We start from the raw sequence: 15,775 nt of genomic DNA, 5'->3' as shown, positions 1-15,775 counted from the left end.
ACTTTATATAAACTAAAATTAATATTTGAAACTATTTTATATTTTAGGATTTATTATTCATCTTTTTTTTTACTTGAGTGTAAATTATATATTAAATTCTTTTCATTTTATTCTGTTATTAATTCAGTAAATATTAAATAAAATTTGAAATTATTTTAATCATTAAGAATAAAATAAATACTATTATTATAATAAATATGAAAATATTAAAAATAACTAAATATTCTTAAAGAATAATTGTTTTAAACACTTATTAATTAATCATGTATATTATACGTATAAAATAATAATCAAAACTTAACAAATGAAAATAAGTATTGTAGATTTTCAAAAAATGCAACATGTCCAGATAAACCTTTATTAATGCATTGTATGATTAAAATGTTTATAATCTACAGTGTGGTACCCAGCATAACCCTCGGACAAGCTAATCAAAGCCCAATACATTTTCTCAGTGAGCACCGTAGGCTCAACCCGTTCCACCCAAATTTCCCGTTTAATCCTAGGCCTTAATTTCTTCCTGTATCGATTGGGTCTTCGTTTCCTGTAATTGGTAACCGGTCTTCTTGTTCCCCTTCGAAAGTTAGCCTGTTTGATAATAGCTTGAACGACTTGGGTGTTGGTGTTACTGTTGGAAGTAGAATTGGTATTGCTGATTGCTGAGCACAATAAACACAGCAAATATCCTCCAAAGGCTAAAAAGGCTAAAGTTGTAACGGACATTTGAAATATGCTTTGGATCTCCTTTTTGTCTTTCTTGTAGTCATCGTCATAACTGTGGTATCCTCCTCTTTTACTTGGCCTAGGGGTTCCTACAAAATTTTCTTATAGCAACATTATTACTTTGGACATAAATACCTTGCAATGGAAGAGCTTGAGGAACATTTTCATTGGTCAAATTGTCACTTTTGTAATCATCATCGATAAAAGTTCTCTGCACTTGTAACAGTCTTTCCAGAGGCAACTCACTCAGTGTGCTCACATCTATATCACTAGAAAACTGAAGACTACACGACAAATAAAATAATGAAGTAAGAATGAGTGTTAAACTGAACATAGTATGTCAGCATCTAAATCGTATAGCGACAAATCTAAAACTGACCCGGTTTAACAAACTGTACTTTATCAGTATGTTACGGTGGATGCGCCACATGAATCGCAATTTTGTGACAATTATTTAGCTTATGATTCGAATAACGATATGAGTTCAAGGAGTAAATCTTGAATTATAAACTAAGTAACTGGAAAAATGGCGATTTACTGTTCTTATCTATTTTAGCTTAAAACATCATCTTTAGATGATGCTTTATATTAGAGAAGAAGTTGAAAAAACCACTTGAAAATTAATTTAAGGAAAAAGTATTAAATTCAACAACTTGACACTTAGTCGATTAAATAACTTTGAAACAAAAACTGTTAAATGATTTTAGCTTACGGGTTCAGTAACAATTATCCCTACTTGACTGCTCATGTGGTGGTAACGCAATCTTCTGCGCCACGGACGTGTCACTTCGACATGAGTCTCAAAACCATCCGCTGGTTTTTACTTCTAGTAGTGTTTTCCTGCGTTATGGCGGAGGAAAATCGATCGTTCGACATGTTTGGGAAAATCAAATCCAGTATTCAAATGGCAGGAAAATTGTTAGGTCTGGACCAGGCTAAAGGTGTTGCCGAATTAGTGAGCGAGGCCTTCGGGAAAACCAGAATAAAGCACGACAATGGTAAAGATAATGTGTTCTCAGGATTTTGGAGGGTGTTAGGTTTCGATGCGAAGAAAATCAGTGCTATTGCCGTAAATGCCATCATTTTCGTCGCACAATTAGTAAGTTTTATTGTTATTTGTTCTTCCTCAAACGTAAACGTATTTCGTTCCAGATAAGTTCCTCGTTGTCCCTCAGATCACCATCTCAGTTGACTCAAGCACGATACTCAACAGGTTCACCCTTCGATTGGATGCTCAACAACTCTAAAGTGTCCAATCTTCTCGCTTACACAACGGACCAAGACCTTCCCGACCAGATCATTGAGTATGTTCAGGAACGGACAGCGGACGAAGAAACGGGCTGTGTCCAGCTTCTAATTTGTAAAAGCTCACCTTTTGTTTGGAGCATGCAAAAAGCACTCAAGGAGAGAGGTAAAGAAGGCGTAAAGGGGCCCAAAGCTCTGTTTGCTTATTTGCCTGAACTGTCGGAAGTTGCTGATTATGGGGATGAGTGTGAAAAAAAACATCCCTATTGTAAGTTCGACATTTTATAAACTTTATAATGTAACCAACTGTTTGAAGTTGTAAATAATGAGATAATAAAACTGTGATAATTAAAAATATGTTTCCTTGCTAATTTATATTGCATTATACAGTGAATAAATTGAAACCCCGTTGCGGTTATGGTGAATTTAATTTCTCAGTTACACAGACCACATTTAAAGAAAATCAGTCGCATAAATCGGATTACATGGAATATTTGCATTTGCAACGCGACGAGCAGGTTCTCAAAGCCCAGTAGTTGAGTGCATTAAAAAGCTGCCCGTCTCATAAATCGGAATAACGACAGTCCCAATAATATGTAACCATAATTTCATTAATAATTTTCATAACGATCATAAAACTCATAATAAAGTGTAAAGTGATATTTTCCTATATTTACGACGACTACTATTACTACGTTGAGCTAATAGTAATTTGGTGTCAAGCTGTGATCGTATCACATTTCTGCAGTCTGGACGAAGAAAGTAAACGGGAATGGTTATGGTTTTATTACTCTTAAGAAAATAGAAAAACAAAATATATTATTATAGACAAATCGCTTTCAGTATGTTAATTCTCAATCAAATATCATTAGAATTTTTCTTCTTAGGTACTAATAATTGCTTATTAGTACTGAGTTATTACTGATATGTTACTTGTTCATATTTTTCTATTAAATTAATATAGTGTGATATTTTCTGAATTTGTTGATTGATGTCAAATTATTTCTTAGTATTTTACTGCTTATTTTGTAATTTATATTTGACTCTCCTCCTCCTTCCAACAATAGTAATCCCATTAAAATCAGTTAATGCAAGAAAATAATCAAACCTAAAGGTTTTTTAGGAACTACCTTATTTCTTGATGTTTTACTTAGTACCATTTCAAAATTATTTTAGAATAGTAATATATTGTTTCAAATTCAAATTACAGAGTACTACAATAGGAATTTTTGAAGAGTTCGTAGAGAGAATTTTCAAAATAAAACACTTATTAAATAAAAAATAATTTAATATAAAGCTCCAAATTCTACTTCAAGGTCGTGACAAAGTTCACGTCTACTATTAGACTTTGCACTTCTCAAATCACATAGTATTTGTAATCTACATTGTTCGTTACATTTTGGTCTTGTCGGACTATCTCTATAGTAAAACCTAAAAAATATCAAATTAAATAATATAAATTACATATTACATTAAAACATGCTTGTAAAAGTCGTTGAATAAGTATTCATCTCCAACCATATCAGTAATAAGTTTTGACCAATAGGCTGGTCTTAATGAAGGAAAACCATAGGCACTTTTAGCTGAATAGAGTCGATACCAAATTGGTTCGTTGTCTCCTTCATTTGCAAGATCCAAGTCCATCGTCCACGTCTCGTGATCAATTACCTCCTGCAATATTTCATAATTATTCCTCGGCTAAACGTTTTATCATTAATGTTATAGTCATAAACTAAGAGTGCACTAAAAGCAACTAATGCAAAACGTGCAATGTTATCTGGTAATACAAATATTAATGGCCTTAAAATAGCTCTTTATATTTATGTTAAATCATTTCCTCCATCCACCACAAATTACAGAAAACATCTTACCTCACTGAAGATATTATAAACCATAAAAACACTCGTACGAAACGACACTTACCCTAGTGGTGGCATTATGATCACCATCGACATAATAAATCCTGTAGGCAGGATTGTAGTTGTCGTATGTGGTAACCGAGGGACCAAGATAGGCAACATTGGTGGCCCTACCTGTAAAAGGCTTTCGTTCTTTACCCTTCCTATACCGCTTCAGCCAAAACGGCCACTTTCTTCGCTTACTGTTCTCAGGCATGTCGTAGAAGACTTCGAATTCGTCGGCGTGACTGTGCCCGTAGAACTGGCCCGTAATGATGTTCTCGTAGCGGTTCACGATGCGATTGAAGTTCGCCGACCAGGTCTTCATGCAGTCGGAACTTCCTGGCGGGATGTGACCTAAAAGCATTACTTTCAGTTTCGTTCCGCCATTATGTTTGTGAATTGTGGTAACCTATGATGTGGACTTTTTCGTCGTTATTTTCAGCCTCTTGCAACTGATACACCAGCCATTTTAGCTCCTGTGCTGGGTCTGTACTATTTACTAACAGCCACCTGGAAATGGTATATGTATTGAGACCTATTTTTTATTTGGAGGGAGCACTTCTTTACCAACTAAGTGAGTGACAGTAGTTCGTATTGAGAGATATCAATCTGAAGCCTGGTCTTAGTAGTACCGAAAAGAAGCCTCCGTGCATTACAGTATTTTCAGCGGACTCGGGAAGCCATTTTTTCCAGTTTTCAGCCACTTTAGTGTACAACCAAGATATACCCAAGTCATCATCCTTCATCCAAGGAGGGGCAAAACTGAAAAATTAGGCTGAATTAAAGTGTAACTTATTATTTTTGTTTGTACCTTCCAGCTGGTATGGCTTCGTGATTACCTAGGGCAGGAAAAATGGGAGTGTTAGGAAATATTTCAGACATCATTTCTGCCATAGTTTGTATAATTTCTAAGTTGCTTTCTTTAGTTTGATTCCAAATGTCATGTGGAGGCAAATCTCCAGTCCATATGATGTAATCTATATCCTAAAATATGATTTATTGATCTGTTAATAGATTTACGGAAGTTGTAGAACTTACAGGATGTTCTTTTGCAATGTGCGTCAGCATGTTCTCTATTATTATACCGGGCGAGTCACACGATCTGTAAGCCCCCCAACTAAAAATATGATTGAAAATAAGAGTCAATTAATGTTTATACTTTGGAGTTTTACCGTCCTGCTGGTATCATTTTTTCCTTTTTACTTGGAGTACTATAACTCCTGCAACACAAAGGTTCCTCACAATTAGATGGCGAACCTGGTGCATACTCCGGATCGAAGTGCGTATCAGAAAGATGTAAAACCTTAAACGTCGGAGTTCCTGCCTAAAAACAATGATGAATAAGATTTGCAAGACAATTCGGAATTGAGTCTCACCTTCGGAACAGCGGGAATCGTCCAGTTGGGCTTTGGAACGTCCGAAAATTCCACAGTCCACTCGTGGTCCTGTATTTCAACGTCTCCGCACACTTCGCCCAACACTAAACTGCATATTTCCAGTGGTGCTACGAAAACATAATTTAAAATGCAGTGCAAAGACCTGTAATTGCACGACAACAAACTGTGGCCATGAATTAAGCAAATTGTGAAGCATTTAACAAATATTTGCGGATTCGTTCATCGTTTTAATAGTTTATATTGTTTACTTTTATGTACAATTGGTTATTTCACGCGTTTCGATTTACAGAGAATAACCTGTTAACACACATTATGAAATTGGCCTTGTCGTCCATATACTATAAGATATTGGCTTTCGGTTTCTCTATTTATAAATTTATTTGCAACATGTTCTGACAACGACACATGGATTATTTCTTCTACTGAAAAATCTCAATAAATTAATGATCTATATACGAATAAAGTAAAATAGAGGAAACCTAAGACAATATCAAAAGACTATGATACGTACCTAGATGTGTAACATTTAGTACTGGTACTACTTGAGGTCCGTATGTGTCAAAAATACCAGTACAAACTGGACCGGTTTCAATATTTAATGCAACGCATAATGAAACGAATTTATTTTTTATTGCGTCAAATGTGGAACCTTTCTTTACTTCGCTAGATAATAATCCCACTCCTACAACGTAAAATGTTTTAATTCTTTGTTTAATATTATATTTTAATATTTATACTTACCAATTTTACAAGATCCACAAGACACTCGTGACCTTATAACATCAGTGACTATTTTCTTTTTGGCTTTTCTAGGTTTGATTCTCTGAATGTAATGTTCGTATCTCTTGATCTAAAATTATTAGTTTAAAATTAATTTATTAATTTTTCATCTGTAATTATTACAGGTGTTGTTGGTGGTAATTCGTGGATCTTTACTGGTTGGTTCAGTCTTGGCAAATCATCGGGTTTGACCTGGTAATCCCAGTCGTCATTAAAGTTTTCTAGATCTATTATCACAGGATTAGCATCTAAAACATAAACACTAGAATTATCATCGTCTTTTAAACATTGGCATTAGGTTTTAATTAATTTTAATAGTATATGAGGTACAGTTCACGCTTGAAGATTACAATAAATTTTCCAAAATGTCAAGGTTCCACAATGGGTCAAAGTTAAGTGCATTTTGTAACAGCCTATTTTGAAATAAATTTAAGATGGGCATTATCACCTTGGCTATATTTAAATAAAGTGTGATGTCTCTGGAGACTTTTATGAGTTTTTTACCGCAATACCAGGAAGTGTTCATTTGTATTCGTGTAAAAATAATAAGACACGTTAAACACATACAAGACATAAGGGAATTACATTGTTCTTCCACCAAGGACTGAATAATAATACCCAAAAAAATAACTCCCATCCCAAACAACAACCACAAAATTCCATCAAGGCAATATAAATAAAATGCGTCAATGTTAACAAAAACAATGATGAATTACATATAGGAAAATGTAATGTATAAAGATTAATGGAGTTCTCATATTTCAATGATAGGTAAATTCAAGTTAGTCGAGATAATTATGGCGTGATGTTTGCATTATTAAACTTGCGAAGGAAACAATAATAAGATCATACTATTCTAATTAGATGCCTGATTCATCAAAGCACAATCTACTTATATAAACGTCTTAATGAGATTAATTGTCCCTAATTAATAAGCCCCATGTTTTGTTGTTCTGAATTTTAATTAAATGTCATTATTTTAAATATATTGAAAACAAAATTGACGCAAATAATTAATAATAAAGGTAGGTATATAAAAGTATTTAAATTAAAATGTATTTTTGGATATTTATTAATTAATAACCGGTTAGGTTTTAAGTAATTTGTTTAAAGAAATTTTATAGTTTAATGTCAAAGGAACATTTGCAAAAATGAAAAAAGTAATTTTATAAATTAATAATACTTATTTTTATCACTTTATCTATTTTCGGTTGATGATTTTTATTTATTTATTTATTTTTTCTTAATAATAATAAAAAAAGTTTTTATGATTTTTTATTGACATTAATTACATACTTTAACTGTTAATTATTAACATAAACATAACATTAACAAGCAATTTGATCTAAATATGTTTACAAACTCTTTTAAATTATATATTTTTTATTTTTTACATTCCACGTGGTATAAAATGATAAAACAAGTACATTACAGTATTATATTTTATGTAAGCATAATTTAGAAGTTCTAAATTAGAACGGATATAATAACCAAACATTATATGTATATATCATCAAAATTAACAATGAAAATATTCGGATTGTATTTACAATAAAATAGTTTTTTATGTACGTACTTTATCTGTCATAAGTGAATTTTAACAAATAATTTATCTACAGAATTTTGTTTTGAAGAATATTTATTATGGTTATTTAAACAAATTAGTTTTACTAGCCAGATACCCACAAATTTACCGTAAGTAAAATTTTTCATTTAAATATGAATATCTTAAGGTCACAAATAAAATTAATATTATCTTGTTAGTGACCTAAAAACAAAAAAATACTTAAGGTCGAAATAACACCTATAAAAATAATTGCTCAAACGTGACAATTAGGTTTGAATATAAATATTATAGCGTAAAACTATTTGCGATTATGTTAATTAATTGCTTTGTTATAATAACGGATGGTCATAAAAATTCCGCATAGTTCTACTAGAAAATATTTAATTTTCACTAGTTAAATGTATTTAGGCAGTAAATATTTACCTATTATTGCAACAATACTGAAGAAAACACAGAACGCCACCGGGAAAGAGCGCCCGCTCCCAAATCGGAACCCTGCACCACTCACCATCATTGCGATCTACATACAAAAATTTCGTCTCGAATTCACGGTTTCACAAATTCTTTTTTGATCGGGCGGCCGCGAGTTCAACATCCAAGGATAGCGGGTACGGCGAAACTAGCTAGCCGCACACGACTGATTCTCTCTTTAGCTGCATAATGAATAATATAGACAATTAAGAATTAAACAAAACAGAAAAAGGTGGGGGATTGTGTACTATCTATAGGTATTGTGCATAGGTTTGTTGTTTTTGGTTTCGTTGCAATTTGTCCATTTACATTTTGATTAGTATCGTTAACAAAACGAGTAGACGTTACTACAATTGCTAAACTTAAGTGTAAATAGTGTGCAGGATTTGCTAATAATTAATGTTTTAGTGTGGGTACTCGTAATACCTGCAGCAGTTAATTGGTGTTAATTGCTTGACATTAATTCGTCGTGACGATTATTTTAAAGAGGAAAATCATTATAAATTCCCAAATGAGTTCCCTCTGAAACATTCGATTTTATTATTTAATGGACAAAATTTTTAATTTAAATGTATGACGAATAACAAGTTGTTGAAGGAGTCATCTACATATCTACAATCCTTATCCTGAAAATAGCTATTAGAATTTAATTAACAAAAATTGTTTTATATATGGATAAAATCATACCTGACTTTTTAAGAAACTCTTTATTTGAGGGGCATTATTAACAAAACCTTCAAATATCACTAATATCTGAATCGTGATAAAAGTAATTACCTTATCTTTTAAACAATTCTAACCAATTGCAACTTAAATATTAAACAGCAAGCACTAACATTAATAGTTAAAGTTTTTCGTTTCATATAATCAATATACCAAATATTTTATTCAATCCTTATGAATAGAGGATACACCCAATCAACAAAACAATTTTCCTTACCTTTTTTAAATGGCATGCGATACAACAATCAATAATGTTACATATTCAACGTGTGTTTATTTGTATTCATACAATTTTCTTTACAAGGTAAACTCATTTGTAATCTTATAAAAAAGTTCCTTGTAAGCAACAAATGCAGAATTAGTCAATTGGATAATTCTACACACAAGTAAGTACATTTACAAGGCTGCAGTACTGAACCTACTTATTATTTAAGGAACATCGCCAATTAAATTCAAACCGGTGATTTCCTAGTTTTGTCCGGTTATTTTCAATAATTATAGACATTTGAACGGGGATCAATCAGCCAAACCGCATCATGCTAACTACACTGCGGTGATTTACATTAAACTTAAATTCCAAATATTCATTTTTCATTAATTTTGCATATGCTAATTTTGTTGTATGCTAGAAATCAGTGGCAGCTACTCAGATAAGGCATGTTAGGGAGTGACTCACCTATGAAAATGATTTTATCGACATAACGTTAACATTAAAAAATACATTTTTTATGTTTTTACTCTTTAAAATAGAATATGAATTGATATTTAAACAAAAATAGAAGGATAACAAGCAATAACAGGTTTATATTAAATTGCAATGAATATATTGTACGTGAGATCTCCACAATCACTTTTAAAAGTGCCTCTTCCCGCCAATTCTTTTCATAAGTGAAACTAAATATTTCTATTTAGTTAAAACATTCGCGCATGCGCTTTAAGCTAGGGCAATTATTAGGTAGTAGAGGACCTGAGGAGTGCCTCTTTCCAATGAGATGATTCCAAAAACTACTTTACTGTGCATGTGTCCGGTGGATTCAGTTCTGAAAAAGTTTTTAAAACAGCATCTCTTTTTTATTATGATATGGCGTCAACCAATAATAACAAAAAAGAATTTATTAAAAAAATAAATGACGTTAAAGTGAGTAAAGTTTTTTTTATTAAATAAATATATACTTCCAATTACAATGACAAAATGTTCCACCAAGCTCAAATATCAGGAGTCGCCACTGCTAGAAACTATTACTTATAACTAAATATAACCTTCAATTACAAAATGCTTTTAAAATAAAAAAAAATAAATCAAATGCATACACTTTAACTTAACTTTAAATAATTATCTAACATTTATTTGCATTTATTAACTTGATTAACTTAATATATTTATATTCTGCCCTTGGCACAAATAAAAAGTCAGTAAATAAAAATAAATTATAATTATCTACAACTAGTTCAAATAGTTGAATATAAAAAATATTTCTATGAAAATCAAAGAGCAAACTTAAATAATATTTAATTTAAAAAATTGATATTTTTCATGTTGTTCAAAAAAATTTTTGTATTTGTATCAAAAAGAATCCTGATAAAATCAACAATTAATAGCAATGATTTCTTTGTAATTGTTAATGATACATCAATAAATACTGTTTGCCAAATAGTGAGGTTAGATTGGTATAACCACATTTTAACAATGTCTAATGTAGATCTTGGTTTTTTGGAAGAATGCGAAGATTGGGAGGTGGAAAGTCGCTTATTTCCAAGCAAAGTAGGCGGAAAACCAGCTTGGCTCGATTTAGAAAACTTGCCAAAAGTCGCCGACTTAAAATGCGACAAGTGTAACCAAGTTATGATTTTCTTATGTCAGGTGTATGCTCCTATCGAAGACGATGAGGACAATTTCCACAGGACTTTGTACGTATTTATTTGCAAGAATGTCTCGTGTTGCGAGAGAAATGACAGCGGCAATATAAAAGTATTCAGAAACAGTTTGCCACGAAAGAACAAGTTCTATGACTTTGATCCACCTGTTGATGAACCGGATGACAGTTTTAGTATCAACAAATACTCTCAGTTCTGTAACTTATGCGGTATTTTAGCAGAAAAGCATTGCAGTCAATGTAAGTCTGTGGCATATTGTGATAGGGAACATCAAGTTTTAGACTGGAAAGAGGGACACAAAGCAGAATGTAAAACTAACAATAAATCTAACAGAGAATCAAAGTTATTGTTTCCACAAAAAGAGATTGTTATTGAATCTGAAAGCTTACAAAAATGTGAGAGTAATGAAGAAAAAGAACTTGAAAAATTCAAGAAATTAGAAGAGGAAGGCAAAACTGGTACATTGAATGACATTTCAGAAACTGAATTAGATGCACATGCAACCTCAGATGAAGACAAAGTATTTTCCAAGTTCAAGAAAAGAGTTGCGGAAAATCCAGAACAAATTTTAAGGTATGAACGCAATGGGACACCTCTTTGGATTGCAGCAGAACCAGTTCCAGAGACAGTGCCAAATTGTGCATGTGGTGCAAGTAGGCAGTTTGAATTTCAAATTATGCCTCAGTTGTTAAGTTTATTGAATGAAAATGAATTAGATTGGGGAGTTATTGCTATTTATACTTGTAGCAAAAATTGTAATATTATTGAAGGATATAAGAAAGAATTCGTATTTAAACAAGATGTAACCTTAAGTAGTTTATAATTAAATATATAACTGTCTTGTTAAAAATAAATAAATAAATAATTTTGAAACTAATTTAGAATTTAGTATAAATTTTGTTATATTATACTTTTTGTTGAAGAAATGTATGTAGATCTAAAAATAAATTATTTAAAATTTGAAGTTTAACAAGTTTGTTACCTCTCATTTTCATGAAGTCATCTTAAATAAAACTAAACTTCAGCCATAAAACATTTAATATGTTCTTATTTACAATTATTCATAACAGAATTTGTACAAATTTATAAAATATGTTATTTATATACATCAGATAAAATAGGTACTTAATCATATAATAGATTGTTAATCTTATTTAGTATCTTTTGGTTGAAATAAATTTTAGAAAGAGGTAAAATTGCCTTTATGCAACTATACTCAGTTTTAAATTATTGATAAGAGTAGTCTTACTAATATGTACATCACATAAAACATATCCTTATTCATCTAATATACTGTCGATCTCATTTAATAAATCGTCTTCTGCCCTAATACTAACATTACTATCGTCTTCATCATCTTCCAACAATAGAACTTCATCCATTGTTTTACTAAAATCACTCTGGTCAGTTCCAAGAGGTTTACATTCAGTTCTGTCTGAAGTACGCGATTGATCAGTTTCCAGTTTTTCATTGTTACCACGTTCATTATTAACACTGTTAGATACAGTTTCAACTGTCTTTTCACTCTCCTCTACAATAAGAGGTCTCCTCCTCAATTTCAATTTCTTTGGTGGACTCGCCGCTGGTTTGTTGACGTCTTCATCTAAACTCGTACTACTTACTTCCGTTTCGTCCACCGCTTTTTGGTCATTAAATACGATCTCGGAGTGTTTCCGTTTAGAAACCACAGCATCCGTCGGTTGATCGTGAATCCTTTTATTTCTTTCCGCTCGTATTTCCGCCAGAGTTTTGATCTTGATCTCATTAACATTTGGTTCATTTTTTTTCTGTTTTTTGGTATGTTTTGTTTCACTTTCTACTTCTAGGTTTCTTTTTGCCGGTCGCTTTTCTGTGTCGATTGGTGGTTGTGCTTTTATTGACAAACGTTCCATTATACGTTTTCTGAGATCGTCACCAGATGATGGGGACTGTTCGGCTAGAATATAAATAATAAAATGGAACACTGAAGTAACTAAGTATTATACATTAATATACAGAAAATATAAATGTATAAAGGTGCAACGAATATACTGTTAGTAGAAGTTTCTTCTATTGAACTTACCCCCATATGAATAGTAAGCGGCAGCTTCAGCCTGGATTTTCTCCAATTTGATTTCATCCAATGTCTTGATTTGTCGATTTGGATGTTTTAACGGGCTGTGTGAAGGCATGGATTCACTGTCGGACTCTGCAAAGATCCACCATTTTTTAGTAGCAAGCATTATGAATTGTATAAAGGGGGAAGCAAAAATGGTGCATTCTTGCTGTCCGACTCGACCGAAGGATTAAGACAAAATAAAAACACAAAACCTTGGTACAAAAGAAAACAACTTTAATGATTCCTCATAAAATACATAAAAAAATAAATCAACAATCGAATCAAATACCAAAAATATTCGAGATTCTCGTAGGGTATGTCGGTTTCAAGTCAAGCTGAGTATATCTATATAATATAAAAACAAAATAATATATAACTCCTCACAGGATACATAATAAAAAACAGTAATTCTTAATTAGAGAGAATATTTGTGCATATGGCAAAAGTTTACATTCCAACACTAATCTTGAAAAAACTAATTATAGTGGATGTTAATTTTGCTATATGTACAATAACAGGGTTATAGTAGAGTATACTAATTAATAAATACTACATTCCAATATTAGAATCAGAATCAGCTCAGCTAGTGTGTGGACACGAATCCTTACAAGGGCACGTGGACTTCGACTGGGTCGGACAGACAACGAAAGTTTAAGTAGGCATGTCATACATGGAGTATACCACGTTTAACATATTTAAGCTCCTACTACTTATTATCGTTATTATTGAAGAAATGTCCACAATGAAGAGCCGCTGTTTAGAAATAAATAAATACTATTTTCTACTACATATTTAATAGGCATATAAATATCTCCCACACCCAAAATATAATTAAAAAATACAAGAATGCACCTTATACAATCAAAACACAAAAAGTTATCATTATCACATCAGGGTAAATGTGTTGTACCCACTTAAAATTTGCTGCAATATAGGTAAATAATTAAAGTGGCAAAAATATATGCATCAAATTTAAAGTAGCCAACACTATCCCACAAAATGTTGAGCATCAGAACTAAAATTCCACCCAAAATTAATTAGAAGTGATAGAAACCAGCTACCATTAAAGAAAATATTCATTATTTCCATTGGAAACAAAAAGAACATTGGGGTTTAGTAGATACCCAAATAACATATAGATGAATACTGAAATTTGTGTAAATTTTGAATTTAACTTTCGTTCTGAGCCATTTTCAACTAGTATTATTTAAGTATTAGGTGAACTAACAATTGTACTCAACAAATACAAAAAAAAAATCGTAGTTATATATACTTTTTTAGCAACAACAGGAATCAACATGGAAACAGATTTATTAAAATGATAGTATGATTACAATCAAAAACGAAAAACAAATATATTCTGCAAAAAATCGGCTGCTATCGTTCCCATTTCGATTTTCGTATCAAATATTACTTAACAAGTTGCATACCTTCTTCAAAATTCACCACTAAACTGTCGACGCCCGAGTTTTTGAAGACGTCATTTTTCTGGCATTTCTCAGGCACAGATCTTTCATTGTTCTGTTTCTCTGCAAGGTAATTATCATGTAAGATTGGTTTATAAAAGAAAATTTGAAAGTAATCAATAGTTATTATTAAGTTATAAACAAAAAATATTTTTTTTTTATTTAATTTTGATTTATTAATTTATTTAGTAACTCTTTATAATAGTAACTATTATAAAATCAAGGATATAAAGTTCATAAAATTATCTAGATGGTTGTTTCAATTTCATTTAACTTTAAGCAATATAAGATTGCAATAATAACAAATAGCAAATAAATTTTTGTATTCAAATACTAATATTTAATGAATAAATCAAATTACCTGTATTGCTATCGGTCTTCTCTGGAGATTCTGGATCACTCTTGTTCTGGTGCATGAATGGACAGTGCTGTTTAAGGCAGCCCCCAGGTTGGGACTCCCAATAACAGGCGATTGCTTTTCTGTTTTTCTGTAAATGTCAGAAAAACAATTACAAATCAAGTAGAAGAAATTAATAATTCCAATCTTACCCTGAGTTCCATGTGTCTATAATTGCAGTGAACATTTAGGCATTTGCCTTCTTTCCAAAATGAACACATCGTTTCGCATCCTAAGGCAGACGGTTCATGCCGGAATGTGCAACTGTCACCCTGAAATCATGACACATATGGTGGAGATCCGAAGTGAAATTGTTTGGTTAAAGACATACCTTTGCACATGTGGAGTAATAGTAGAAATAACAGTCGTTATTTTTACGGGGCGATTCGAGGTCCGTCATTTTTTTGAAGAAGTTGTCGTGACTGAAAACGAGGAGATCTTCAAATTTCTAGGTTATGTCACAGACACTCACACACATACACATACAATTTTTGGGAGGACAGTTTATATGCTGGTTACCCAACGATTTGTGTCATTTCGTATCTTTTACGGTGAATAGAACAAAACGCCACAACATTTAACAAGTACAAATTGGTTGTTACCAGTAATAAACGTCTTCAGGCATTTTCAATTGTCTCGATGTTAACGCAGATGAAGTTCTGTGTGATAGTGACGAAGATTATAAAAACTTCGAGTTTTTATAACTTAAAATCGATATATAAAAAATGCAAAAGAATCACTTACCTTAAGAAAAAAATAAAACGGTCCGGTGACCTTTAAGTTTTTCTGTCACTGAAACAGGAAGTAGGAAATCCTTGGAAATGTTTCGCGGATGGCGCGAGTTTTAAATGCTATTCAAGCTAATCAGGAAAGTTGAAATTCGTGTGTTTAAATATTTAGTTCCGTGAAATATCCCTTAAACGTTCACTGAAACACTGAATTTTACACATAAATTTTAAAACGAGTACAAGACATGGGATGAAAATGACAAAGAATGATTGAGCTGTAACGTTGGCAACACTAATTTTGAAAATGTCAAATTTTCTTTGATATAAAACAAAATATACCGATATATCGATATACCTTATTAATTTTTATATATTGATATCCACGTGAAGAATTATTTAATTAA

General features: G+C 31.7%; 5 protein-coding genes across 8 annotated transcripts; 2 read left to right on the top strand and 3 right to left on the bottom strand.

Moving 5' to 3' along the window:
- Positions 1-360: 360 nt before the first annotated feature.
- Positions 361-1,057, bottom strand: LOC109597731 (uncharacterized). The gene is made up of 2 exons (XM_020013486.1): positions 859-1,057; positions 361-812 (listed from the first exon to the last, which is right to left on the bottom strand). Exons 1-2 carry the CDS (start codon positions 1,055-1,057, stop codon positions 361-363), a joined length of 651 nt encoding a protein of 216 aa, XP_019869045.1.
- A 473-nt stretch (positions 1,058-1,530) lies between these two features.
- LOC109606881 (uncharacterized) lies at positions 1,531-2,301 on the top strand. Its single transcript, XM_020023413.2, has 2 exons — positions 1,531-1,822; positions 1,876-2,301. Exons 1-2 carry the CDS (start codon positions 1,571-1,573, stop codon positions 2,254-2,256), a joined length of 633 nt encoding a protein of 210 aa, XP_019878972.2. The 5' UTR covers positions 1,531-1,570; the 3' UTR covers positions 2,257-2,301.
- Positions 2,302-3,235: 934 nt separating this feature from the next.
- Positions 3,236-8,257, bottom strand: LOC109597745 (sphingomyelin phosphodiesterase). The gene is made up of 14 exons (XM_020013502.2): positions 8,037-8,257; positions 6,170-6,294; positions 6,008-6,116; positions 5,778-5,948; positions 5,246-5,373; positions 5,042-5,193; positions 4,908-4,986; positions 4,681-4,853; positions 4,437-4,631; positions 4,279-4,379; positions 4,071-4,223; positions 3,892-4,001; positions 3,452-3,639; positions 3,236-3,399 (listed from the first exon to the last, which is right to left on the bottom strand). Exons 1-14 carry the CDS (start codon positions 8,125-8,127, stop codon positions 3,255-3,257), a joined length of 1,920 nt encoding a protein of 639 aa, XP_019869061.1. The 5' UTR covers positions 8,128-8,257; the 3' UTR covers positions 3,236-3,254.
- A 2,205-nt stretch (positions 8,258-10,462) lies between these two features.
- LOC109597759 (programmed cell death protein 2) lies at positions 10,463-11,646 on the top strand. The gene has a single exon (XM_020013517.2). The coding sequence runs from the start codon at positions 10,495-10,497 to the stop codon at positions 11,503-11,505; it is 1,011 nt and encodes a 336-aa protein (XP_019869076.1). The 5' UTR covers positions 10,463-10,494; the 3' UTR covers positions 11,506-11,646.
- A 56-nt stretch (positions 11,647-11,702) lies between these two features.
- LOC109597786 (zinc finger CCCH domain-containing protein 11A) lies at positions 11,703-15,630 on the bottom strand. Of its 4 annotated transcripts, none has more exons than XM_020013557.2 (7): positions 15,388-15,630; positions 14,975-15,065; positions 14,796-14,915; positions 14,608-14,734; positions 14,211-14,309; positions 12,745-12,870; positions 11,703-12,618 (listed from the first exon to the last, which is right to left on the bottom strand). In XM_020013557.2, the coding sequence occupies exons 2-7, from the start codon at positions 15,041-15,043 to the stop codon at positions 11,960-11,962; spliced, it is 1,200 nt and encodes a 399-aa protein (XP_019869116.1). In that variant the 5' UTR covers positions 15,044-15,065; positions 15,388-15,630; the 3' UTR covers positions 11,703-11,959. The 4 variants fall into 4 exon arrangements, with proteins under 4 accessions (XP_019869116.1, XP_019869115.1, XP_049825501.1 ...); XM_020013556.2 differs by lacking the exon at positions 15,388-15,630 and adding an exon at positions 15,246-15,353; XM_049969544.1 differs by lacking the exon at positions 15,388-15,630 and adding an exon at positions 15,124-15,250.
- Between the last annotated feature and the right edge of the window lie 145 nt (positions 15,631-15,775).

This window comes from Aethina tumida, chromosome 7, assembly GCF_024364675.1.
Source record: "Aethina tumida isolate Nest 87 chromosome 7, icAetTumi1.1, whole genome shotgun sequence".
NCBI classification, from domain to species: domain Eukaryota; kingdom Metazoa; phylum Arthropoda; class Insecta; order Coleoptera; family Nitidulidae; genus Aethina; species Aethina tumida.
Note: the sequence above shows the minus strand (reverse complement) of the source record. Positions and strands in the feature narration are given on the sequence as shown.